The following is a 26,160-nucleotide window of genomic DNA, read 5'->3' as shown; positions in this document are numbered from 1 at the left end:
CAAGTCCGCTCTGTTGTCAGCTCGCACGGCGCATTAGATGGTGAATGACATGGTGAATTACATGAATTATACAACACAGTCTGCGCAAGGTCACCCCATGTGCCACCACTCGCCCACTTCCATTCTCATCACCGTGGTAACTAGGATGATTTTTTTTTTTTGTTTCAGATTTATAATTTTTGGGGGAAGGGGAGGGGGTCTTGTGCACATGCTTCAGAAATTCCATCCTGTTTCTAACGGATATGGAGAAAAAAAAAATTAAAATGCTCTCAGTTTTGCTTTACAAAAAGCGACGCAGGTCAGGGAGGGATGGCGTTTGGTATTCATAGCTTTTATTTATCTGCCACTCTTGGAACGATGGTTTCAGTTTTACAACAGCAAAGGACTCTTTTATTGTATTATTCATTGAGTGATTTTTTTTTTTTAATACATCAGAACATAAAAGCAATAACAACAACTTTGACCAGGGAAGACAATAATGACCTCACAACACAATTTGTACGCCCTTATCAAGTCTCTGGTCATTTGTGAAGTTTCAGCCTTTTGACTGCAATCAGGAATGAAAAAAAAAAACAAAACATGTCTTGAAGTCATGCAACTGTAAGAATAGAAGTAATAAAATCCAAACGGGACTTGAATATTCAAGTCTACCGCTCATGCACATCACTACCAAATTTGGTATTAAAAAAAAAAAGAAGAACCATAGTAAAGTGGTAAAGTCACTCACTGCTTTACAGTTTCTTGGCAATGTACTCTTGCAATTACAGTATTTACAAACACAATATAAAACATAAAAAGCAGAGCGATTTGAGACACAGAAGCGTACAAACCGCAGACTTTTCATCGCAAGCACACGGCACAGTTGACTTTTAAGACACATTCACCGATCCCGAATAGTTTTTGTGTAATGGTTGGATGGTCGGGGGAGACGAGACAACAATCCTCACAAGGATGCATTCTCTGCAGTAAGTGCTGCTTTTGCTTTTGTTTGAGATGAAATCACACACTTGTTTTTGAGGTGCTGTATAGCCCCAAAAAATATTTACCGTATTTTCCGCACTATAAGGCGCACCTAAAAGCATTCCATTTTCTCAAAAATTGACAATGCGCCTTATAATCTGATGCACCTTATATATGGATCAATGATCTGATTTCTTGGACGTAGTATTTTAAATGTTCTGTCAAGCACTTTGCTCCAGCTGCAACGGTTGTGAAAGCGCTATATAAACAAAGCAGCATCGTATTGTATTGTGTTCCCTTTAGCGTAGCTCCATCTAGTGGATGCTTAACGCAACCGCAGCCACTATTGCGGCTTCTATTCTATGCATCTTATAATGCGGTGCGCCCTATATATGAAAACAGTTTTAAAATAGGCCACTCATTGAAAGTGCGCCTTATATTCCGAATTGCCTTATAGTGCCGATAGTACGGTAGTTGTCATAGAAACATCAAACTTCTTGGAGACTTTCTCGTTCGCTTGCTATAGTCCACGTTTGGTGGTCTGATTTTGAAAAAAACTCACTCACAGCGACAACAAATCTTTTTTTGGGGTGCAGGTGAGAGCTTTTTGGCATATACAGCACCTCGTATTTCTGTCAATGCATTTGTCAACCTTTATTTACTCCTCTACCACACAAGGTGTTTTATAATACACAACAATTCCAGATCTTGTGAAATTCAGAGCTCTGGAAACAAGCAATAACACCAGATAAAGACACCAATATGCTACCGCTATCTAAACATGTTGAAACAGTGCTGCAAAAAAAAATAAATAAAGAAACAGCTGACTTGAAATAAAGTTCACCTCTAAAATTGTGTGTCAGTCGAAAGACTACAAAAAGCATGACGGTGACTCATAGACGCTGCAGCACCGCAGTCGATACAGACGCACAAGGAGGAGATTGAAAGCAAAAGCAAACACTGGATAGACTCTTGTGAGCAATATTTTTATACATCACGACTCAGCACCCACCACCGATTCATTCGGAGCCAGCGGACTATTCACAAACAGCAACACCTTGTTGATTTCAAAAGGAGTAAAATCTTATTTGCTTCCCCGAGCCCCCGCAAACTCGCAACAGTTTAAGGTGAGATTTAATCAAAATAAATGGGAGAGTTTTTTTAATGTGCAAAAGTGCGACATTAAATTTTGCTTCATTGAATATTTTGGTGGTTATTTGTGGAAGGAGACAGGTTAAATTTGATCAAGAAAAAAAAATTTACAGTATAAGAATTATGTAATCTAATCCCTCTGATATTGTGTTTTTTTTAACCAGATGCTCCCAATAAATATATATTTTCAAGAAAATTATTTAAAAAATTTATAAATTTATACATTAAGAAAGAAATAAAGCATTTGTAAAAAAGTGAAAACTTATTTTCTAATTTAGTGATTTTCCTACATCCTCTCAATGGTGTAAAATGTGTTTAAAATTAATCCACAATTATTAAAAAAAAAAAACTTGAGAATTAAAAATGTATAAGAAATGTTTTACAAGCTGTGCGATCTTATTGTTACACCTCTCACTTTCTCTCAATAGTAGGAGGTTGCCTTTCGGATAAATACAAACAAATCAGATTCATAAAGAAATGCATACATTAAATCTAAAGAAGTGATGTAAAAAAAAAAAAAAAAAAAATCAAACCTTTATTTCATTGTTTTTTGCGGGGGTCATATCTGAACTATCTTGCCACATACATTCAATGTGGCGTGGTGGGTTGAAATCAATAAATAAATACCATAATTAAATATAACCATTAAAATGAAAAACAGGTTTTAGTTATTTCATTTTTTTCCAACATACTCCCAAAATTACAGCATAAGTAAAATTCCACTCCCAAACTCACCCCCCCAAAAAAAACCCACAGCAAATAATTGAATCACAAATAAATATCTAAGGTAAATATTTTTTTGAAAAATAATCTTGTGAAAAGAAATAAATAGATTTTAAAAATATTGAAATTATTATTCGTTAAAAAAAAATGTTGAATGCTCTAACATGACTCTTCATTAGACTGGCTTCCCTCTGAGGCAGGTGTACATTTAAACTATTTTACACATGACCTTAGTGATCAGAATCATCGAAGAGAACCAGAAATGCCTGATGAGGAACATACCGAATATAAAATGCTTTACATGTGTATAGTGAAAGCGGTCATTTTTACAGCTCGGGTGGCGTATCTCACTTAAAAGAGGGGACATTTTTGGCCCCAAATTAGCACTGTCACACCATCGAACTCACCATCGCAACGTTTCTTCTCTCAACCTCATCTCTGTGTCATTCACCGTTTCACTCTAGCCCTAAATAAAGTGGAAGGAGCAGCACATCTCCTCTGAAACAAACGGCAAGGAGAAAAGAGGCAGAGCACAGACCAAGACGGCCCCCCCCCCCACCCACCAACCGCCAGGCAGCAGGGGTGCGACCGCGCTCGATGGCGACACCTCCGAGGGCTCTCAGGTGGCGTCGTCGTCGTCTTCGTCATCCATGTGGTAGTTGAGGGTGATGACGGCACTGATGAACTCGCCCAGCTCAACAAAGTCGGCGGTGATGATGTTGATGCCACTCTCACCGGGCCTCTGCGACCGGATCCACTGCATCATTCCCGGCAAAGCCCTGCAAGGCACATGACCAAAGATGAGACGGTGAAGTTTACTTTGTTGGTCTGAGCAAAAGTTTCTTCAGTGTGGGGATGTCTCTATCTTGTTTGTGGTGTTCCCCAGGGATTAGTTGTTGGGCCAGTCAAGATTTCTACTTGTATATTAATAACATTTGTAGGGTCTCAGCAATATTGAAGTTGATGTTTTGTGTGTGTCGGGGGAGGGAATTCCTGTCTGCGCTTTTTCCTGTATTTTTACCAAATGTAATGAGTTTTTGCTAGCCTTTTTACACAATTTAGTGTGAACCACGTGGAATATAAAATAAAAAAACAACAAACGTTTTCACTTCACCGATCACAGCTGAAATCAGAACCTCCACCAAGGCTGAGCGATCTTAACTGATACCTTCAAGATGCTCTTGAGCCGTTCATGCATTATACACCGAGAAAGAAACGAAAGATACAAACAAATAAAATGAAAATCCACACTTTTATCCGAGCCACATCAATATTGTATGTGTCCTCCACAAGGGCAGTGTTGATGTTTTATCGTTATGTTTTAATAAAATTGCCCGTACAATCCAAGGGCAAGGCTGCACGACTGCTGGCAGGTATTGTGAAGCTAAATGTCACCAGGCTATTTAGTTTTCAACAGAATTCTATGAATTTCTCTCGAGAACAGCGTCCACGCGCTCTCACCTTTCTGTGATTGTCTCTCGGAGTCCGCTAGCCACACCCTTCATCACCGTGCTGGCCTTCGGTGTGAGGACCACCTGGGAAACAAAGAAAGTGCCCTTCCTCCTGCAGGAAACAAGCAGTCCATCATAATTTTTTTTCTTTTTTTTTTCATTTTCAAATATTAATACATTTGTATTTTTACAAAATGTTGAAGTGTTCAGTTTGGCTCGCAACACAAGAGGAGTGTTGTGGTCCATTTTGCAGCAAATCACAGTGATGTGATCATACTGACCAAATGATGAATGCTTGCACGCGCGCGCGCGCGCACACACACACACACACACACACACACACACACACACACACACACACACACACACACACACACACACTGAGAGTCTGCTTGCTAACCTGCGGTCAGTGACAGAGGCCTGGAGGAACTGAACCAGCTTCTCTGGGTCGGTAGTGTTGGCCCATGGGGCGGGCATCATCTGGCCGGGCCAAAGAAAGGGCACCTCCAGGGCCATAGGGTGATGGTAGAAGACAAGCACCTGGTACTCCTTCTCCCACAGATACTGCAGACTCAACTGAGGACATGTGGACACAATTATGAATGTAAAAATAGATCTTTATCAGGTCTTTAATCTGAAATCATACTAGATACTGACAGTAGATATGCAGTACACATTAAAATATGTTATTATATAATCAACCCATCCATTTTCTGATCCGCTTATCCTCACAACGGTCACGGGCATGCTGGAGCCTATCCCAGCTGTCTTTGGGGAGTAAGTGGGGAACACCCTGAACTGGTTGCCAGCCAATCGCAGGGCACACAAAGACGAACAACCATCCATACTCACAGTCACACCCAGGGACAATTTAGAGTGTTCCATTAACCTGCCATGCACATTTTTGGAAAATGGGAGGAAACCGGAGTAACCGGAGAAAACCCACGCACGCACGGCGAGAACATGCAAACTCCACACAGGAAGGCCGGAGCCGGAATCGAATCCTGCACGTCTGCACTGTGAGGCGGACATGGTAAGCAGATGGCCACCGCGCCGCCTTGTTATCGTATATTATATATTAAAAATATATAAGTGTATACTGTATACAGCTCTGAGGAGGAAAAAAAAAAGACCACTCCAAAATGATCACATTCACTGGTTGTGCTAATCATGCGGTAGGTATTTTTTGATCTAAATGATAATTTTTCCTTTCAATTTTACATCCTTCTTTCCTTAATTCTCATGATATGTACTGTATATAATGTTTTATAAAAAAGATTTCCATTTTGCCCTTAATATTCCATTGAAAGTATTTTTTCTGCCTGAGCAAATCTATCTGGACAACTGGACAACAGTTACTTTGTTATTATTACTAGGCCCGTTTATAAAATTACAGCTATACTCCACCGCCAAAACGCATCTTCCCTGGATGTCACAATTACAGAAGAGCTTGTGTCCTTATTTAAATTCCCATGCGAAGAGGTGAGTGGAGCCCCGGGAGCCTGTTCGCTCACGACCTAGCTGTTGACTAGTAATTCTTTTCATGATATGGAAAGCCTCACAACAACTCATTGGGATATATTCCAGCCACTGGAATCTTTATGACGAAGCTACTGGTGTAGCATCCATTTTTCATAGGGCATGGTTTCATGCATTCAGTGTACACGCCCACAGTGTTTGAGAGTGGAGACAAGGGCTTGATTTTTTTTTTTTCCTTGATGATTTTTTTTCCATAATTCAAATTTAGCAGGGTTATTAACAACACTCTTCCTTGTGCCATGTCAACAGACATTTATTTTCACTTGACAGGGACTTTAAAAAGGTCATCGTAATTAGAGACATACCTCCTGGGCAAAGACAACTGGGCAGAGCTTGTCTCCAAAAACGTCCTTCAACATGGTGACCAACTTCTCGTGGTGCAGGTTCTGTACGCCATAGAAGTGGTTGAAGTCCAGAAACACCACCTCTCTGGCGTGCGACGACAGGAAGCTGCTGATCTGCTCCAATCCTTCTCTGACCTACAGAAAACACACGTACAAGGGATTCTTTTAAAACTAGGGCAGACCGCTAATCATAAGTTTGAATCAGCAGAAAATTACACACCGGAGCAATCCGCCTCCTGCAGTTGCTTGACGAATCATGCATTATTCATTGAGAAAATCTTGAAAATGTGCCCTGTTTTTTTTGGGGGGTGGGTTGCATTTAAATGGCCATTCTTGAAAATCTACGGAACTGCAACACGTATTGGAATAAGTCATCATAAGTAAAATAAGTATGCTCCAATGTGGACCAAAATCTCTGGCCAAAGTGTGAGCAGCGTATCTCTGGGCAGGAGGATGAGGATGGTGGCCAAGAGAAGGGAGGGTGATGACAGCAACCAGTGAGAGTGTTGGTGTAGTTGTAAAACTTTATTTACAGCACTGTAGGCAATATTCACTGTCTTCCGTTAGCTAGACCTCCTCCATTGTGACAAAACATCTCAGCGTTTTATCTTGGCACTGCTTACACAACACAAAAGGGCCGATGCATTTTGGAGGGGACTGATTGTTTATATTGGAAAGGAATTTAGTTTTGACACATGTGTAAATTGTTTTGGGAGATATATGAGCCTTTGCGTGTAATCCATGGTGTTGTGCTGAACCATCCGAATTATTTTGGGCAAAAGCAAAGCAATTGAGAAGCATCTTTGCAATTTTGCTGGTACTGACTCCTTATATGAGAAAGGAATCTAGTTTGAAGCATGTGTAAACAATTTTGGGAGGGATATGAGCTTTTGCGAAAGAGCTATATTGTTGCGCAGAGCTGAAAGACTGTTTGGCCAAATGACCTTTTAGCTTTCAGCATCAAATTGTGCAAGTATATACGTAGATATACATCTGCTCAGTGTGCCCACATTCCCCATATTCGGCGTTATTCACTGAAAAATTAGGTTAAATTTCCTTGTTGAGGAATATCAACTGGTCATAAAACAGATTAGAATGTCACACGGCAGCGCACGGATGACCATTTGTCTTAATTTGACTCAGCACCAAATTGAACATCTTCATTAGGAGTCAAGCTTTCATTACTGGGAAATAGGATAAAATGTCAAGGTAGTTATGGAGGTTGATTTTGCATAATCATTCTCACTTAACAACCAACTCCTTGGCAGAGGTGTCATTTCATGCTCGACCTGATGATATCAAAATGTTTAAGGTGAATAGCTTGAAAGCTAGACATATGGAGATAGGTGGACAGACAGACACACATATAAATAGACAGACGGATGGACGGATGGACAGAGACAGAGAAAGAGAGAGAGAGAAAGAGCGGTAGATAGCTCGGTCGATAGATCGAGGTACGTAGCTAGCTAGTGTAAGCTAGGTAGCGAGCTAGCTAGGTAGGTAGCTAGCTAAAGAGCCAGCTAAAAAGCTAGCTAGCTCGATAGATAGAATGATAAATAGATCTGTTTTACTTTTTATCTTAATTTTTGAGTGATAATATATTTGTTCTATTATTTTGTTGCAGTACTTTTAGATTTGCGTTTTTCAGCCCAAACATGTTTGAGAGATTACTCCTGTTGCCGTGGTTTGCCTCTCCTTCTGCAACTGGGTCTACTTTACTACATTATCATGACCCTGAAAACGCTCTTCATTACAATAACTGCATAGATTGACTGATATATGGTTAAAAGGTGGACTGACTGTGGCACTGAAGAGGCCGTGCGCAAAGAAGAGCTCGTTGTCGGGGTCTCGGGGCTTGGTGGAGATGCGTAGGTCAAAGAAACGGACGCCAGCCTCCAGCTGGCTGTTGAAGTTCATGGTCTGCGTGGCTAACCACTTTCTCATCAGTTTCTTGGCCACCGTGCCGAAAACCGACACAAAGTTCTGCACCGTCTCAGGCTGCTCGGGGCCCACGGGAGACGCCTCGTCGATGTAGAAGCTGAAGGAGTCGTGGGAACCTGGAGGTGACACACACAAACGCACAGCCTTCAGAAAGGATGTTTTGTTGCACTGTATTTATGTGGCCTGCGCTAGGATGAAAACGCGGGGTTAGAACCAGCCTGGCACCATGGCAACAACTTGTCTGAATAACAACATCAGGGTTGTTAAGTCATGAACCGAAACAACTTGAAAGCATTTCCAGCGCATCAGCATCTGGAAAAGAATATAACAACCAACTCAGCATTGAGAGCAATGCTGAGTTGGTTTCATTCTCCCTTCAACTTCCTTATATTTTTCATCATAGTCCTCTAGCTATAATAGACCTTGTCAATGTTTGTGAAGATAAGCATTTTCTCCAAGCAGATATCATAGGAAACATTTAATTGGGCTGTCTATAAGTGATTGAGCAAAACGCAACAGCTAGCCTTAGCTAACGTAACTGTACCTCAATTGCTCCATCTTTGTTCCCTTCACTCCAGCAAGAGGTGAAGCCATTTCATTCTCAAAGATGTCGGCTGAATTCCTGATCATGAAAATCATTACTCTCGTGTTATGGTCTGAAGGTTTTGTGTCCTGATATGACCTAATGGAGTGTGTGTGTGTGTGTGTGTGTGTGTGTGTGTGTGTGTGTGTGTGTGTGTGTGTGTGTGTGTGTGTGATGTACACAAACCAGACGCATTGTTTTATCATCCGCCTGCTTGTTCTCATTTCTGCAATCGATTCTCCATCCTCTTTTTTTTCCGTCTCATCCAAGGCCTGTTCAGTCTCACGCAGTGAAAACACGTACACGCACATGCACACACTTAAACAAACAGAAAAACACGCAGAGCCAGAATGAAGCCTCTAGTCCGGCGTCCGTGCTGTGGCAAGCTTTTTTTTAAGACGTTTTGAGACAAAGCAGGATTGACAGCTGGGGCGGGTGGGCACCGCAGCCAGGGTCATGTCGTGAAGCAGAGCATGACCCCAACAAACTTGAACAGCTGGAGCTAAAGTTACCGGCGGCAAGGATTTATCTTCACTTTTTAAGGGCCATCCAACTGAACAGACAAGCAATCAGACTGCAATTCAACATTTTCACTGCTTCTCCAAACTCCCATTCATCAAATGCCTTGCTAATTAAAATGCATGCATAAGTGAAAGGATGTTCATCAATTGTGTGATTGTTTTCCAAAATATTCATTTAATACAAATGTCGTATCTGTGTTCATCTATTTATGCTAGCAATGTATAGCGACAGCAAAATATTCTTTCACTTTGATGACAGCATATCCACTGTTTGTGACAGTTTTCGTTTGGTAGCGCGTTGTGAGAAAAATGTTGAGTGTTCACCATTTTATTTATTCAAGTGGTTGCATGAAATAAAATGATCCGGATCCAGATCTTTTTTTTTTTTCCAAGTACACTAGACAACTGCTTGAACATAATCCGCTTCGTGATGCTAGTAGACTAGATGACGACTTTAAAAATGCATCTGGCTCCAGATGATTTTTATTTTGTGCAATCACTTGACACGATCAAATTAAGTAAATACAGTTCAACAAAAACTTTTTTCCCAGTGTCAATAGATGAACAAAGATATATTATTTGTCGTGATAAACAATGCTTGGACCACTTAAGTGAATTCGTATATGTACATATTCATAAACAAGAGACTTGCAACACATCTTGCTCATCCTAACAGATTGTAATACATTCAAAATTGCTCCAACCCTCCAGGCAAGGAAATAAAGCTGCATTACAAATTAAGAACGCTCTTAAATGTGTATGTCATAAAGCTTGTGCATTATGTTGCCATGCAGAAAAACACACACCGTCTCAGTGGGACATCTTTAACCCTGGAGGGTTTTATCATCTTGCCAAACGGTCCACAAGAGCACAGAGATGCACGCTGGAGTTGAGTAATACTTGTGAGGATGAGCGAAAATGAGGAGAGAAGATGAGATGAGGGGAGGAGATAAAGAGGACATGAGAGGAGGAAGTGGAGAGGATTTAAAGAGATGATGACATAAAAATTTAAAAAATGGGGTTTAAGAAGACGAAGAGAAGACAGGGGGAGGGGGCTGGGGGGGCAAGAAGGAGATGAGAAGCAGACGGAAAGAAATGGGTAATGTCTAAGAGAAGATAAGTGCAGTGATAAGAGAAGATGGTGAGAGTGGAGGAGATGAGATAAGAAATGAGGAATTTTAAGAAATGCGGAAAAGAAAATGAGGGGATAACTGTGGGTCGCGAAAAGGGGAATAAGGAGAAAAGATGGGAGGAGAGAGGAAGGACGAGCGGAAGGAAGGAATTTGAGCATAAGAGAAGAGATGAAATGAGAAGGGAAGTTATGTGGAAGTGATTGAATTCGACGTGGATTAGGAAAAAAGTACTAAAGCAGAGTAAGTGCAAGTACATTTTTTGTCTACTCGTGCCTGTGCAACCGGAATGTTTTTTTTTGGGGGGGGGGGCTGACAAACTTCTCCACACTTTGGCCCATTTATCAATAATAAAGTGAGCATGTGCTCCTAGTGAAAAAAACAAAAAACAAACAAAAAAAAAAGTTGGTGTGGTGTGTTGGAGGAAGGCCACCCCTGATTTGGAGCATACTCAGGGAAAGGTGAGGAAATGAAAGCAGCTAAGGAAAGAAAATGAGGAGATGAGAGAAAACAAGGAGAAAAAGGAAGCGGCGCAATTAAGGAGGGTTTTTCCTGAAATCTGAGAAGGTGATGAGAGGAAACAAGGGAAGGAAATGAGAAGACAGGGAGGAAAGGAGACAAGGGGAGGATTGAAGGGAATGAATTTGGGAACTGAGACAAAGTGGAGCATATCCACTGGGCAGAATTGAAATCCAGCATGTGGATATCCATTCCCTTCAATCTCCCTTTGTGATTTCATCCCGCTCCCAGCCTAAGAATAGCTTTGGATGTGCACACGGCTACCTGGCTGGACTGTAGGCCACCTGGGGCCATTTACTCAATACATTACACACACACACACACACACACACACACACACACACACACGCTGCCCGTGTTCCGACTGGACTTTTAGAATCAAGACAAATGCCCTCCTGCGAGGAAACTCAATTAGCCGGCAGCACCGTTACTGAGGGCGCCTGTGTAGCAAATCCATACAAAATCATTTTCTGCTCGCTCGCAAGACATCGGGATACAGGATTTAATCAGGAATGTTTGCAGAATTGCCAACAAAATAAAATATAAGAAATACGTTTCGATTCTATTTTCAGTCGCTCCAAACATCTCAGCGCACCGGTAACTGATCGGCATCATCCTCCTTGTTTGGGGATTAAGAGGCAACCGAGCGATCCAGTCAAAGGATTTAAGTCTCCGCTTTCGGAGGAAGCTGGAAAGACACCAAATACTCCCTCTGCTTCTGCGGCTACTTCTTTGATCGCCTCGGTTTGTGTATTTGGACCCAACTGACTGACTGACTGTCGACCAATCCAATGTGCACCCCACCTCTCACTCAAAGTCAGCTTGGATAGACGCCAGCTCACCCCTGACCTGAATGAGGTCAAGAAAAGATGGATGGATGCCCGTGCTATTTATTTCTTCTTTATCATTTTAGTTCACCGGATTTGGTCACAATTCCACTTAGGACACAGAAGTGGGGAAAAGAGCCCCTTGGTTTAAAAATGACTCATTTAAATGCAAATGCGGAAGAGAATATTGCACGTCCAAATGGAGGCAACGTCACTTTTTGCGGCCCTGTCCAAAACAACTGCTGTCCATTGTCATGATGCCGGATTGGTTTCATGGCGACATAAGCGAATTTAAGTGCACACAATATCTGGCAGCATATGGCTGTTGAGGAGTGCGATGATGCCACTGTGTTGCCAAACAGCGAAACAGCCTGTGGTGGTTTGCATGGGCTGCCGGGGTAGCACATCTGTGCATGTGTCATCCATCTTTATGACGAGCAATTAGTAAGGATCATTATGCATGTGTGCTTTTATTGACTCCTGAATCCCCTCAGATGATAATTCTATATAATGTCAAAGAGATGATACAAGCTCAGTGTTCCCGCTCCTATAAGGTAATCTTCCCGACAGATTTTTCACACTGGCAGCGGCGCAAATCGGGTTGTTTAATGATGAAGTCCCGCAGCACATTTGTCATTGTCTCTGTTCGCTCACGTTAGCCTGACCTTCAGGGCTTTAATCGTCATGCGATCATTCAGTCTGACGGGTTGCAAGTTTCTAAATTTGACTCGGCAAAAGCAGCTGTTGTTGTTGTTGTTGTTTAGGCCACAATGTCAATTACAAAGAAGTGTGTAAATCTGTTCTCGTCGTGTTCACTAAGAGATTGGACACAGTATTTTATTGTAGGGCGGTAAGGCTGATTTATAGAAATAGGCAGCTGGAATGTGTTTTCTTAAATAAAATACATCAATCAAAATGACTCAATGATTCGATCAAAAGGCATTGCAGATCAAGTCGAATGAAAAACATGAATACAAGTCAAAAAACGGTTCTCACTGAAGTAAAAAGTTAAATATAACAGATCTGTATTTAGGTAGATTGGGGTGTGCAACTCTTTCAATAGGAGACAATTCGATATGTATCTCAATATATGGGGGCAATACGATTCAGGGACGATTCAATGATTTGATCTGATGCAACAACTTTCTTGTTGTCATTTTACGATAAGAACGAATTTGGCAGTACTATAAAATGGAACAGTTCTTTCCAAGATATATCTCTCTGATAAAAGACGATTTGATCTCGATATATTTTAAAGTGGAACGCTTTGGTTAGGTTCGGTTCGATGCACTGACTGATTTTCCAATTCAATTTTTTTTTTACCACTAGAGGGGGAGCCGGTGCACCATTAAGACACCCCACGTTGAAAATCACTGCTGTAACTTCAGATATAAAACATCCTTCCATCGAAAAGCGGGAATAATGGAGCTTTCGGAGGAGCCAAAACAGCCTTGTTTGTTGCTGTCTGACCCAATTTGGGTCCCGCCTGAATCGAACCTGGACACAATCAGTTTTCCCTTTGGGGAAAAATTAAACTATCAACTATCCAATTGCTGCACATGGTCGCTGCTAAAATAGAATTCTCCCCGGATTAGGAAATCTTGACAAATAACCTCTGCCAAATGTGCAAACACAAAACGCAAGATGAGTAAGCATCACAATGTGTTTATACAGAACATGGATCCAAACGGAGGAGGTGTGTATGAGGAGAGCATCTGAGTTGCCCCCCCCCCTCGCACCCCCACCGCCCCTTAAAGTGGCAATGAGGAAGTAATGATAGCTAATTAAATGGGACAGAGCATGTTGCCATGCTGATCGGTACCTCGGGTGCGTCTCAACCGGGCCACAATGAGGCGTGTGATTCAGCAAATTACTGGCATGACTTATGACATGTCAATGCTGGTGTGTAGCATCTGTCTGATAAGCAGTGGCGGGCAGTGCATTTGACACCCCGGGTTTTTGCTGGGGACTTAGCTGACTTTATCCACCACTATCATGTCGCGCTTGTACTTTGTGGAAGCTATCAATGTGATACAAAAATACTGACATTCTTGTTAGCCAGTTAGCTGGCCATGTGTGGAAAATTTTAAAGGTGTTTGATAAAAGAATGAGTTCCGCGGTAAAGTGGTTTCAGTGACTTGTTTCCAAATTGAGTAAAGTGGCGAAAAACATTGTGCAAAAAAAAAATTGTACCGTATTTTCCACACTAAAAGGCGCACTGGATTATGAGGTGCACCTTCAACGAATGGCCTATTTTGTAATTTTTTTTCATGTTGGACGCACCACATTATAGGACGCAATGTAGAATGCATCCACTAGATGGAGCTACGCTCAAGGAAATGCCAACAGAACACTACACTGATTTATATAGCGACGATCAGATGTCAGTAAAACCTATTTAATAAAGCAGCGAAACAGTTCACTTAACCAACAGCAAGTTATAACATTGACTCGTTAACGTTGAACTCTCTTGCCGCTGCTCTATTTCCGTGGTCAACTGCGAAACCGATCGCCCTAAGTTTGAACTCTGCGATGGAAGCATGTCTCTAACAAGGAGCCATTTTGGGGTTGACATATTACCGTAATGACCATACACAAGGCGCATCGGATTTTAAGGCACGCTGTGAGCTTTTAAGAAAATGGAAGGCTTTTAGGTGCGCCTTTTAGTGCGGAAAATACGGTACTGAACAGGAGGATATAAAGCATCGTTTTTTTCAGATGTGCAGGATTTTCGGGCGTGGCTGAAACCAAGCCATCCCACGCTCGTGATGTCGACAACTCGTTACGAAGTAATGCGTTTCCTCAAAAGGGAGTCTTCCATTCATGACTAATCTAACTCATTAGCTTTTTCCAGTCAAATTATCAGCCTACAGTTACTTTTCAAACGTCATCAAGCTCAAATGTACTGAACATATTTACTTTAAGGTGATGGTGACATCAGCATTTCAAAGACCGGCACTTTTCCCCACTAATGGCCGTTACAGTAAACTGCTTCCAGGTTGCAGCAGTGTGAGAGAATTGACAAGACTCAAACGGCGCGTACGTCTCGGTCACGGCGGTCTCTCATGTATGTATTGTGCATGGATCAAAACTAAAAATTAATGGGTAACAAAATACAGGAGGACACGAGTCCAATAACACCATTGTACTCACTAAAGGTACTCAACAAGTAACGATACATTATGCAATGTGAGGAATGGAAAATCTGGTATTTACATCTTGAGCATAGTGAGGCATTGTGGGAATATTCAACTTCACATTCCCATCTAAGGGGGTGACGTCAAATATGGGTTGTCAAATTTTCGGGAATTCGATGACTCAGGTGTCCACACCATACCACATAAACATCAATGGAGGAATGGGAGAAATTCACCTTTTCGAGCTGGACATACAGTTACTATTTTGAGTTTGTACCAGGACACTCTGACGAGTGCTGAATGCCGTGATTCCGGACTCGCCCGCCAGACCGATGTCATGCGGACCCACGCGCTACGCAAAACCGAGTGAAGCGTTGACTTATTGGCACCAACGCCGCAGCCGAGTAGAAGACACTCTTCAGGGAAAGTTGACTGTTTGTTACACACAGCGAGCGGCACTTCGTTTTTTCAGCCCGTGACTCACACGACAGACAATTGAGCACATACTGTACGTTCTACAGGAACTACTTGAGCGAGACGAAAGAGTTAAGTGGGGCGGATTCTCGACACACTATTCGGGTTTTGGACATGCACACAACATCTGACAGCCGGGCTCTATTTTCCACCACTTTGGAATTTCATTTTATATACGGTACTTGGTGATTTTTTTTTTTTAATTCATTCAAATTTGTTAGGCTTGCTCACAACACTTCTCTGTGGTCTGTCAAATTTTTTTGCAAAATTCTGAGAATTCATGGAAATTTGCCAGGATTTCAAACTGAATATATTAAATGTCGGTGCATACACCTAGCATGTCAGCTTGCAAGTGAACGTGTATAAGGATTGAGCCCTGCCACAAATAGTGAAAATCCACAAGTAACTGGCACCCATTAAATACTGGCGACAGAATAGAGTGCTTTTTCTATTACACAAAGCCAGGTATGGTCTTGAAGGATTTGTTAGAACTAACACTTCATAATTGCTCCACTGCCCCGAGAAGGCACCAAAGTAATAGTTTTATTTTAGTTTAGGCCTGATCACAAAAACAGCGAATAGGTGAGTTTTTCTGCACCACAATGTTTTCCTGTCATTTCATTTGAGTTCATGTCATCTTTGATCTTTGTCGTGTGCATGTCACTACAAACTGGTCACCGGGCAGTTGCAGGGCACTTCTAGACAAATATCATTCACTCATACTGACAATTTCGTCTTCAGTGAACCTTGCAAGTTTTTCTGGAGGTTACGGGAGAAAGCCAGAGTACAAACCCCACACAAGCATGGAACTCCACACAGGGATTCAAACCGTTTCCTGACTGTGAGTCAAACATGGCGACCATAATGTGCTGCCTTTACTTGAAAACACAAAATAAAGCAGAGCAGCACGGACGAGTGTATGATAAATCTGCAGATTGCCATCATGGCTTCATATTATTAATTGACTTATGCGTTGCATAAAGGCAGGGTGGGGGGGGGGTTATGAAGACCTGTGCACTCATTGGTTGGCAACATCCAACAACTCTTAATCTGTTTAATTTTTTTCTCCCCCCAAGAGTGAGGTGAGTGGATTTATTCAAGTGTGTGTGGCTACCACGCCTTTGGGTACATGCAAAACTGTATCATGTGAATCTTCTATTATGTTCGTATTTGTGACACCAATATTATTCATATATAGAGAGCATATATTTGACAATTGCCGCAGTTACCATTTATATCCACACGATTAAAGTATCTATCCATCCATCCATCCATCGAATATAAAAAAAAAATCAAAGTCTACGGTATTAGTGAAAAGGCTTAAATTTGTCACGTTGCGCAACAGGTCTTGCACAACCAAAAAGAGACTTCCATTACGTTCTCGGTTTACAACAGCGTCGACATACGACATTCCGAGAGGTTACGAACGGCGTTCGAGCAAGACTGTGTCTTCTCATAACACAAGAATACGGAGCCTACAATACTTTATGTGACCCGTTTTCATTTTGTCATTCTATATTAATGGACGATAAGCGATTTTTCATTCGAATATTTATTGTTTGACTTTTTGACTACGGCGTAGCGTAGGATAGTGATGGTGCCGATTTACGTACGCGTTGATCGTAAAGGACCTCCTGTAGAATGTGTCCAAATCTTCCAACCACACATCCACACGCGCGGGCAAACGCATCCGATGAATGATATCAATTATATCCACACCATTAAAGTAGCTATCCATCCATCCATCCATCGGAAATAAAAAAAAAAATCAAAGTCTACGGTATTAGTGAAAAGGCTTAAATTTGTCACGTTGCGCAACAGGTCTTGCACAACCAAAAAGAGACTTCCATTACGTTCTCGGTTTACAACAGCGTCGACATACGACATTCCGAGAGGTTACGAACGGCGTTCGAGCAAGACTGTGTCTTCTCATAACACAAGAATACGGAGCCTACAATACTTTATGTGACCCGTTTTCATTTTGTCATTCTATATTAATGGACGATAAGCGATTTTTCATTCGAATATTTATTGTTTGACTTTTTGACTACGGCGTAGCGTAGGATAGTGATGGTGCCGATTTACGTACGCGTTGATCGTAAAGGACCTCCTGTAGAATGTGTCCAAATCTTCCAACCACACATCCACACGCGCGGGCAAACGCATCCGATGAAGCACATGGATTTACTCACCGGGGATGGCCAAGTTGGTGAGCGGGATGCTGTGCATGCTCTGCGGGAGACTCGACATCCAGTCGGCGAAGCGCAGGTCACTACTTCTCCCGTGAGACGAAGCCATGCCGCCGCTGCAGCCGCCACCGCCGTGCTCAGCACACGCTTCTCTGGAACCAGCTTGACTCGATGCCTACCAGTCTGCCTGGTTGGATGTGTGGATGGAGGGATGGATGGATATAGTGTGCGCTCCTCCTCCACCTCCTCCTCCGCCCTTTCTGGACGCACACGCACGCTCCAGACGCAAGTTAAGCGACAGTCCACATCGCGCGCAAACACACACGAGCGCGCGCGCGCGCACACACACACACACACACACACACACACACACACACACACACACACACACACACACACACACACACACACACACACACAAAACCCCGGGCGGTGCACGTCTACGGGTAGCACAATTACGATGATGGGATCGTCTTCCGAACTGGACTGAATGTGCAAGGCATTACCACAGTTAACAGGTGCGTGGAGCAATAATACTTTGTAATAAATGTTACATCTCAAATGCTTCAAATTAACTTTATATCGGATTTGGAATTCCTGAAGAAAAAACGAAAAAAATAAACATTTGAATTTTTTTTCCCAACCTATAAGAAAATGTTCAATTTGGCTCCACTAGTCGAAACACGGTATTCTGATTACTGTTGCGTTTGTGGTATATGAATGAAGCAGTAAAATCCACCGTGTTTATCCATCTCAGGAGGCGGCCATTTTGCCACTTGTTGTCGACTGAAAATGACATCACAGTTGCTCACAGTTCAACTTGCCGAATGTCAACTTAACCAAACTCAGAAAACAGGTGAGCCATGATTGGTCGTTGCCTGCTTTTTGCCAACATCTTGGGCCACTCCCCTTTGCACGACTGGAATCATCCAGGGACCATTGTCCTTTCCTCTGCACCCTCCAGTTGACCTAACTCCGCAGATTTTCAATGGGGTTGAGGTCTGGGGAATGAGTTGGCCATGAGAGGTCCTTGATTCTGTTCTGGTGAATCATTTCTACAATTTTCAGCATAAGAAAATGCTTAATTGAATTTAAATCAAGGTTTTTAAAACATCTTAACGAGGATGCCAATCATTATGGACGCCATTGTATATGTAGACAATTCATTTTAAGTTAGAAATTATGTTTAAAAAATGCCCACTGAAAATTAAAATGATTGTTTGGGAACTTTTTACAGGTCTTTTATTATGAGGCCACCCTCACCTTGACTGGTTCCTTTAAAGGGTACACATACATCGAAATCAGTACAATATTGTTATTATTGACATGGAGAGGTACAGTGTCACTTACTCATTTGTTGGATAATGTAGATGTATTTTCACATATATCATTTGGTTCCAGAGGTGTATCAAATAAAGAAATACATTGCAAAAACCCTTGGAATTGCTGAAGAGATTCCCATTGACATCCTGAGCAAGCATGTGTCCCTCAGACGCGTATTCCATATGATGAACTTTACTGTATATGCACAGTATGTAAAATTCCCCCTCGGGGGATATTAAAAGGAGTGTCGCTTTGAAGTCATATTCGAGTGACTCATGTCCAAGATGTACAATTAAAGGTTACATTAAAACTCATTAAATAAGAGACAAACATGATCCGGAAAAAGATCAACGGCGGCTTTGACGAGTATAAAAAATGATGTGCCTCATAAAACTTCCAACATTCACGACCCAAATTGTGACGGGCTGCAATAACGTGTTGAGCGACTTCCAGCTGGGTCTCCTGCACGGTGATTCCAAAGTGCGGTCTTAACTTGCGCCACGAGGACGTGGGAATTTGCTGTGTCTGCCCCTCTTGTGTAATATTGTGTTTAAAACGGGACAATGTACATTGAAAAAAAACTGTGTTGGGCAGCCAGGATAGAGACATGCGTACCAGTAATACAGCACAAGAAATTCACTTTCCATTGTCAAGTTTTCCCATTGTTATCAATACTTTTACTTTGTGGCGGCATTACAAGAAAAAAAAAATCACAAGTAATTAATTCTTTCGACCCTCATTGCACTGATGTCTCACAAAATTTGCTGGCGTCTCACAAGACATGCCAACATCCTATGCAAAAAAAAAAAAAAAAAAAAATCATTCCAGGATTTTCTGACATTTTAACCCTTTAAATGTGTCACTTTGTTTCCCAGCGCCACCGCGCTAACTCGGTTACAATATGCAGGCTTAAGGGGGCTCTCGTTGATTTATGAAGGGGCGTGCTGGATTAACATCAACAGCCGGCCGCCACAGGCCCTGTCACTTTTCGTCTAGATTTTCCGCTTGATGGACTAACCCAGCTGATCTTCTTCAACCCAAAATACGCCCATGGGGCAAAATTCTTACAGTTACGTAACCGGCCTCAGGTAATGCGACCGCCTCTTGACTCGAGTGAGGCAATCGCATGGCGAACGTGGACGCGAGCCCACCGTTCCATTTATAGAAGACACGGACCTGAAGCTCTTTGCTTTACCTGCCGATTAGTAACACCTGGAAAAAAAAAAATCAGCTCATTCAAGTAAAAAAAACAAAAAAAAGCAACACATTTGTTCCACAAAGCAACCAACAGCACCTTTTATTGCTTGAAGGGAAGAGCAGATTTATGAATATAAGAAAAAAAAAACAAACAAACAAACGAAGGCGTCTTCATCTTTCCTCTTGTAGTCTTGTCAAAAAAGTAACAAAACGCTGTTTTACGTCGACATGGTCAAGTTTGAGTTTCCATCAACATTTCATTCGTTGTATGCTGTGTGAGGTCCTGACAAATTACTTTAAAACTCCTTTTTTTTAAATTCAGTAACAAGTTGATTCTACAGTAACTAGAACTCCGGGAATTAAAGATATTGCACCGTAAACACTAGAAGAGTTGTATTTGACTAACGAGAACATGAAAAGAACATTGTAGTACTGCAAAAGGTGGCCGCGGGATTGATGATTTGCAATGTTAACAACCTATTATACTGATGTGAAGTGAAACTGAAGTTTAAATTAAAAAAAAAAAAAAAAAAAAGCTTAATCAGGTAGAAAGGCAAAGAAACGGTAAGAAATAAAGCAGATTGGGCGCAATAGGGCATGTAGCTCCTCCAACCATAAACATGGACGCACTCACTGTTGTGAAGTGATCGCACGTTTCTGTACTGGTCAGGGAATCGACAGCGCTGCTGTTTTGGTTAGCAACAGAATTCAAACAGGTTCTGGAAGTGAAGTATTCAACATTCATGTGTGAAACTGAGATCGGTTTTCTCCCGAGAAGCTTATGGGAGGAAGGTGTTTATTTGCCTTTTGATGGATGATGCAACCGGCTTCTATTATGGAGGGACGGCCACAGTTGGTGGGGGATTACATTTTGAAGCCACTCGCAAACTTACAGCAGCAGGCTTCTTGTTGGATAACAACTCTTGCCGATTGCTCATCTCGAGCTTACCAATAATCACTTCAACATCACTTTGGCCTTCATTGAGGATATTAGAAGAGAGAGGGATTCATTTCTAGATTTGCTGCATGGGTCTCAGTTTGGGGGACACCTAGAAAGTGTCAATTAAAAAAAAAAAGATTAGTCAAATGATCCATGAGACTATTTAATCATGTTTCGAAGGACTGACCTCAAAGTCGGTACCAGTGCACCCCTTGATGTCTTCTGGAGTGATTCCCTCCCACACTTCTATGAGAGTCAGCCCTTTAGCCTTATCCACATCAAAGACGGCCTGAGTGAAGAGAAGCAGGCGTTACGGAGAAAAAAACGAACCAAAAAAAAAAAAAAAAAACACACCATGGCAAGGCAGGATAAAAATGAAAAATCTTTTTGTTTAGTAGATGCACTTGAAGATGCAGAACAGGAAGGGGGTGGGGGGGCTCGATTGTTAAGGGGGCCTTCAAGCTCTGGAAAAAGAATTCAAATCACACGAGGATGGAGACAAGACCTTCCAGGTCAGCCATGCTGAGAAACCCCGGCTTGTGTATGTGTTTGCGTGTGTGCCACTGAGTGTGACGCAGTAGGTAAGCAATTAATTGCGGACAACATGAATCATTAAATGGATGCGACGAGTTGCCAACAATCGTCACTGCAGCTGCTTTGCGATTTTTTCTCATTTCCACTTAGCCCACTAAAAATATCGATAATGATATTCGGTAGGGCGGCCCGGTGGGGCAGTGGTTCGCGTGTCGACCTCACGGTGCAGAGGTTCAATTCCAGCTCGACACAAAGTGAAATATTTCATTTTTCACTTTTGACAGTAATAGCTTCCAGCAAATGGAAACTTACCGGCTCAAGAAAGTAGAATTTTACAAAAGAAAGCAAGAATATGATTTTTCTTTTTTTACAGATAGAAATTGTGTAGCAATTTGCTTTCTGAAAAGTATTTTCCTTTGTGTTCAATGAATATACTGTATATGTGACATTCACTTTTTGAATTCAACTATTGACAAAGTGAACTTTTCTACATCTTCAAACATAAGACTGCTAAATCACAGTCCAAAAAAAAACAAAAAAAAACAGAGCCTCCATCTCAAACACATTCCCACGTGGAGGACGTACTTGAAGGCCACATAAGATACTTCACAAATAGGAGTGCAGAAGACAAAGTGACCCGAATCCTGTTGCTTTCTCCCAGCGGGGAGTGACAGGCCGAGTCCTCGTCCACACAAAGCCCGTCACGGTTCAGCTCATTAGATTCGTGCGCGGCAGGAGGCTGACATCTCACTCCAAAATAGCAAGACAGATGGAACGGCATAGGGAGTAGGAGGATACACAGACACGGGCACCGACACGCGTCTCTTCATGTGACGCAAGCGTTCTCAGTCATTATGGAACATTGAATAGCGGTCATCGGGGGGGGGGAAAAAAAAAGGGTGTTTTCACACATGACGGGGGCATCAAAAATGTATTAATCATGAACATAGAGCACTCACAATGAAGGGATTTCGACATGGTTTTACCTTTTACTCAGTCTTGAGAAGTCTGGGCCTGATCAATTCAGATCTCAAACGCCGTGTGAAAAATTGCGTGCTCCTCAACTAAATTACTGTGTGCGCAGCTGGTAACAGAAACAGAAATCATGGAGATCGCCAGATTTACAAGCCGCATTAGGTGGCTCCAATGGTCGCGGGGGGTTGCTGGAGCCTATCCTAGCTGCCTTCGGGCATTAGGCGGGGGACACCCTGAACCGGTTGCCAGCCAATCGCAGGGCACACAGAGACGAACAACCATCACACTCACACCCAGCGACAATTTCGAGTGTCCAATCAGCCTACCATGCATGTTTTTGGAATGTGGGAGAAAACCAGAGTACCCGGAGAAAACCCACGCAGGCATCAGGAGAACATACAAACTCCACACAGGAAGGCCGGAGCCGGAATCGAACCCTGCACCTCGGCACCGTGAGGCCGACGCGCTAACCAGTCGACCACCGGGCCACCGACAGTAAGATACAAAAGTTGTATTAACTTTGCAAGCCCAAGTGCCCAATTCTTATTCATTGCCTGATGCCTATATAGAATTTCCGATCAATTTCAAGTGCCACATATCCAATATTGCCGCGCTTACTCCAAGGGAACAAAATGAAACAACCAATACGCTCATAAGCCCAAATTGCACGGAAGGAAATCTCCAAGGAACACCAGGCCAGCAGCTACATGACTAAGTGAACAGCAACGCAAATATCAAAACGTTGCATCCAGTTGAGTCCCCCCTCCCCCCCCGAATTATTTAAATGCAGGCACTCTGCACATCATAACTGCATTACTCACCTGGAATTATTTTGGACGCAATAAGATTTTGACCATGTTTAATTGTTTCTCCTTTCATAGTAGTTTAGATTTGCAGGTAGGTCTTGACTGTATTAATTTGTGCTGTTTGATTTGAGTGTGCACGTGTTACCAATCAAGGTCACTTTGATAGGATGCAAGTACCCCAATTGCCCCGCCCCTTGAGGGGTAAAATAAATCACAACGGTTGTGCCTTAAACGACGCGGTGCAAATCGAACATAAATCGACCCCTGAAATAAATCCAACATTGGAAAACGGGAAACAAACACAAAAGATAATATGTTGCCTGGTCCCATTTCAGGATGACACGTGAGTGCAAGGGCAGTACTATATTCATTCCGTTTACAAAGCGTTCTCTCTCCTGCCTGTGTTGGAGCAGAGATGGACCCAAGCGAAGCTCGGCACACAATAAAAACAGGCCAAGGATTATGATGCTCATTAAAGGCATCATTTGCAGTGTTTATAGCCTTTCATTTCCTACAGCTGATAGGGGTCAAGCCGTTTCCTCTGGTAATTACCTCCAAGCGCGTAACTCTGTTATTTACTTCACTTTCGTTTTTTTTTTTTTCCACACACTTGCACAGATGACTTTTTTGTGTCAAACCAAGAACGCTTTTGAGTTGGAAATGATGTCCTCCGCAAGCTCACAATGGCAAAAGGGCAACTCCCGCATGCAGGCCTTCTTTTTCAGCACGCCGTTCACAGCAAGAACTCGACTTAATTTGATTGATAGACACAGGGTGGCGGAGGTAGTTGAGGTCAAAAGCCAAAACCATTGCAATCTTTTCATTTGTCTGCCCTCAGCCAGGAATGATTTAAACCATTCTTTCAACTTACAGGACCTTTGGTTGTAAACTATTACCGGAGGAAGAATGTAGACCTTCGGTCGATTTTTAACCTGACTTCATGGAGTTACTGTTGGGTCTTCCGACTGTGGGTGAGAATCGGTATCAGGATATTGCAGAGCTTCACGATGAGCTGATCATTTGAATCAGTTGAAATCGAACCCTGCAACGCTACACTGTGAGGCGGATATGCAAACCAGTGCCTCACCGTGCTGCCTCTTCTTCTTCTTCTTCTTCTTATTATTATTGCTATTGTTATTGATATTGTTAATAATAATGTGTTATTATTGTCGCTAATGGGCGGTCCGGTGGTCCAGTGGTTAGCGCGTCGAATTCACAGTGCAGAAGGACGGGTTCAATTCCAGCTCCGGTCTCCCTGTGTGGAGTTTGCATGTTCTCCCCGGGCCTGTGTGGGTTTTCTCCGGGTACTCCGGTTTCCTCCCAAATTCCAAAAACATGCATGACAGGCTGATTGAACACTCTAAATTGTTCCTAGGTGTGAGTGTGAGCGCGGATGGTTGTTCGTCTCTGTGTGCCCTGCGATTGGCTGGCAACCGGTTCAGGGTGTCCCCCGCCTACTGCCCAAAGACGGTTGGGATGGGCTCCAGCGACCCCCCCCACGACCCTTGTGAGGATAAGCGGATTGGAAGATGGATGGATGTAAAGTGAGTTTTTTTACAAATCCTTGGTCTTTATGTTTATGTTTTTTTTGTTCATAATTACCGGTATTAACAGTGGAAAAACTTGTTTTTACTCTTATATGGCTGTTAAGGCCGTTAAAGATGAATTAGGTATGTTTTCATTACATCAAATGGGGAAAACGGGCCAAATCGGAACAAACTGGAACAGATGGTGTTTGACCTTAAGACATTCTACTGTGGCAAAAGACGCGCGAAGGGAATTTCTGACGTGGTCTGACAGATCGAGAAAAGCAGCAGGAGATGAAATACGGAACGCAATGACGGGGGCGGCACCATGCTGGCAGGGGCAGGAGAAAGAGATTTCACCTTTATGGACATTAAACGTCTCGCTGGGAGATCTTGCGCAATTATAGATCTCCTCAGTCTAACAGAAAGAGCAAAAGGGATGAAACGCTGTCGAACTTTGACCAGCGCTGGTCAGTTTTATAAACGTATAACTTCACTCTTCGAGAAATCAACATGCAGTGCCATTATTTGGCTGGAATGACATTTGCTATGTAATACACATGAATATACAGTATGTTTACAACAAAATATTCAATTCCGTTTAGTACATTATACCCGTGATCCCCCACCCACTGTGCCATGAGGGATCAGGGAGTGCCTTAATTAGTCAGATTTTTCTTTTTTATTAACTTATTGGCATTCAAAATAATGCATGTGTATTCATCCATCTATGCCAGTGACATATAGTGAAAGGCAGAACAATTAAATGGCCTTCCACTTGATGGCAGAAGGTACAACTCAGCTGTGTTTCCACCTGTTGCCATTCACAAGACAGAATAATAGCTTTGTGAACATCAAAAAACAGGCCTACATAAGTATATCTGTGAGTAAATTGAGACGTTATTTCATGAAATATACTTTGTGTGACCTTTTTTGTTTCATAAGATTTTTCTCATTTCAAATATGCGCCTTGGCCCAATACAGGTTGAGAAATATTGCACGACACGAGCATTTGGTGTGTAGGAGGCACCGTGACAGGTGAGCTCAGCAAAAAGTGTGACTTCAGGACAGCAGGAAAGCATCTGGCTCGCGAATAAATTCAACAAACAAAAATACTGGCACTTTTCGTTTCCTTCCATTCTGTACAAGTTTTGTCTCATTATTAAGAGGCAAAAAAAATACCCTTGACCTCAATTGCAGGAAATTATATATTCTGCAGCAGTGCTATTTTAACTTAAGACACCGTGGGAAAAAAAAAAAAATTCAGGGAGTCGGAGGTTTGAAAGCTCCTCAAACCCTCACATCACATTTGTGTTTAAAGCCCGTGTGTCTGACATATTTTGGCTCGGTGACACTAAATAGGACGATA

At 42.3% G+C, this 26,160-nt stretch overlaps 2 protein-coding genes across 2 annotated transcripts in view; both read right to left on the bottom strand.

The window, feature by feature from the left end:
- Nucleotides 1-2,454: 2,454 nt before the first annotated feature.
- On the bottom strand, nt 2,455-17,785 carry plcxd3 (phosphatidylinositol-specific phospholipase C, X domain containing 3). Its single transcript, XM_019872718.1, has 6 exons — nt 17,494-17,785; nt 7,970-8,226; nt 6,131-6,304; nt 4,687-4,862; nt 4,297-4,398; nt 2,455-3,614 (listed from the first exon to the last, which is right to left on the bottom strand). The coding sequence occupies exons 1-6, from the start codon at nt 17,597-17,599 to the stop codon at nt 3,455-3,457; spliced, it is 975 nt and encodes a 324-aa protein (XP_019728277.1). The 5' UTR covers nt 17,600-17,785; the 3' UTR covers nt 2,455-3,454.
- A 2,299-nt stretch (nt 17,786-20,084) lies between these two features.
- The window catches only part of oxct1a (3-oxoacid CoA transferase 1a), a 35,424-nt gene continuing 29,348 nt past the window's right edge, over nt 20,085-26,160 (bottom strand). Inside the window, exons 16-17 of the mRNA XM_019872712.1 lie at nt 21,138-21,239; nt 20,085-21,059 (exon numbers count right to left, since the gene is read on the bottom strand). Of these exons, the coding sequence (XP_019728271.1) occupies nt 21,024-21,059; nt 21,138-21,239 (138 nt within the window). The 3' untranslated portion in view covers nt 20,085-21,023. The remainder of the gene's footprint in view (nt 21,060-21,137; nt 21,240-26,160) is intronic.

This window comes from Hippocampus comes, unplaced genomic scaffold, assembly GCF_001891065.2.
Source record: "Hippocampus comes isolate QL1 unplaced genomic scaffold, H_comes_QL1_v1.1 scaffold4, whole genome shotgun sequence".
Taxonomy (NCBI): domain Eukaryota; kingdom Metazoa; phylum Chordata; class Actinopteri; order Syngnathiformes; family Syngnathidae; genus Hippocampus; species Hippocampus comes.
Note: the sequence above shows the minus strand (reverse complement) of the source record. Positions and strands in the feature narration are given on the sequence as shown.

Coding starts and splice junctions, on each gene's coding strand:
- plcxd3 (XM_019872718.1), bottom strand. CDS start 17,599: ATGGCTTCGTCTCACGGGAGAAGTAGTGACCTGCGCTTCGCCGACTGG. Junction 8,227..17,493: donor CACCAACTTGGCCATCCCCG/GTGAGTAAATCC, acceptor TGTCACCTCCAG/GTTCCCACGACTCCTTCAGC. Junction 4,863..6,130: donor CAGTTGTCTTTGCCCAGGAG/GTATGTCTCTAA, acceptor ACATGTCCTCAG/TTGAGTCTGCAGTATCTGTG.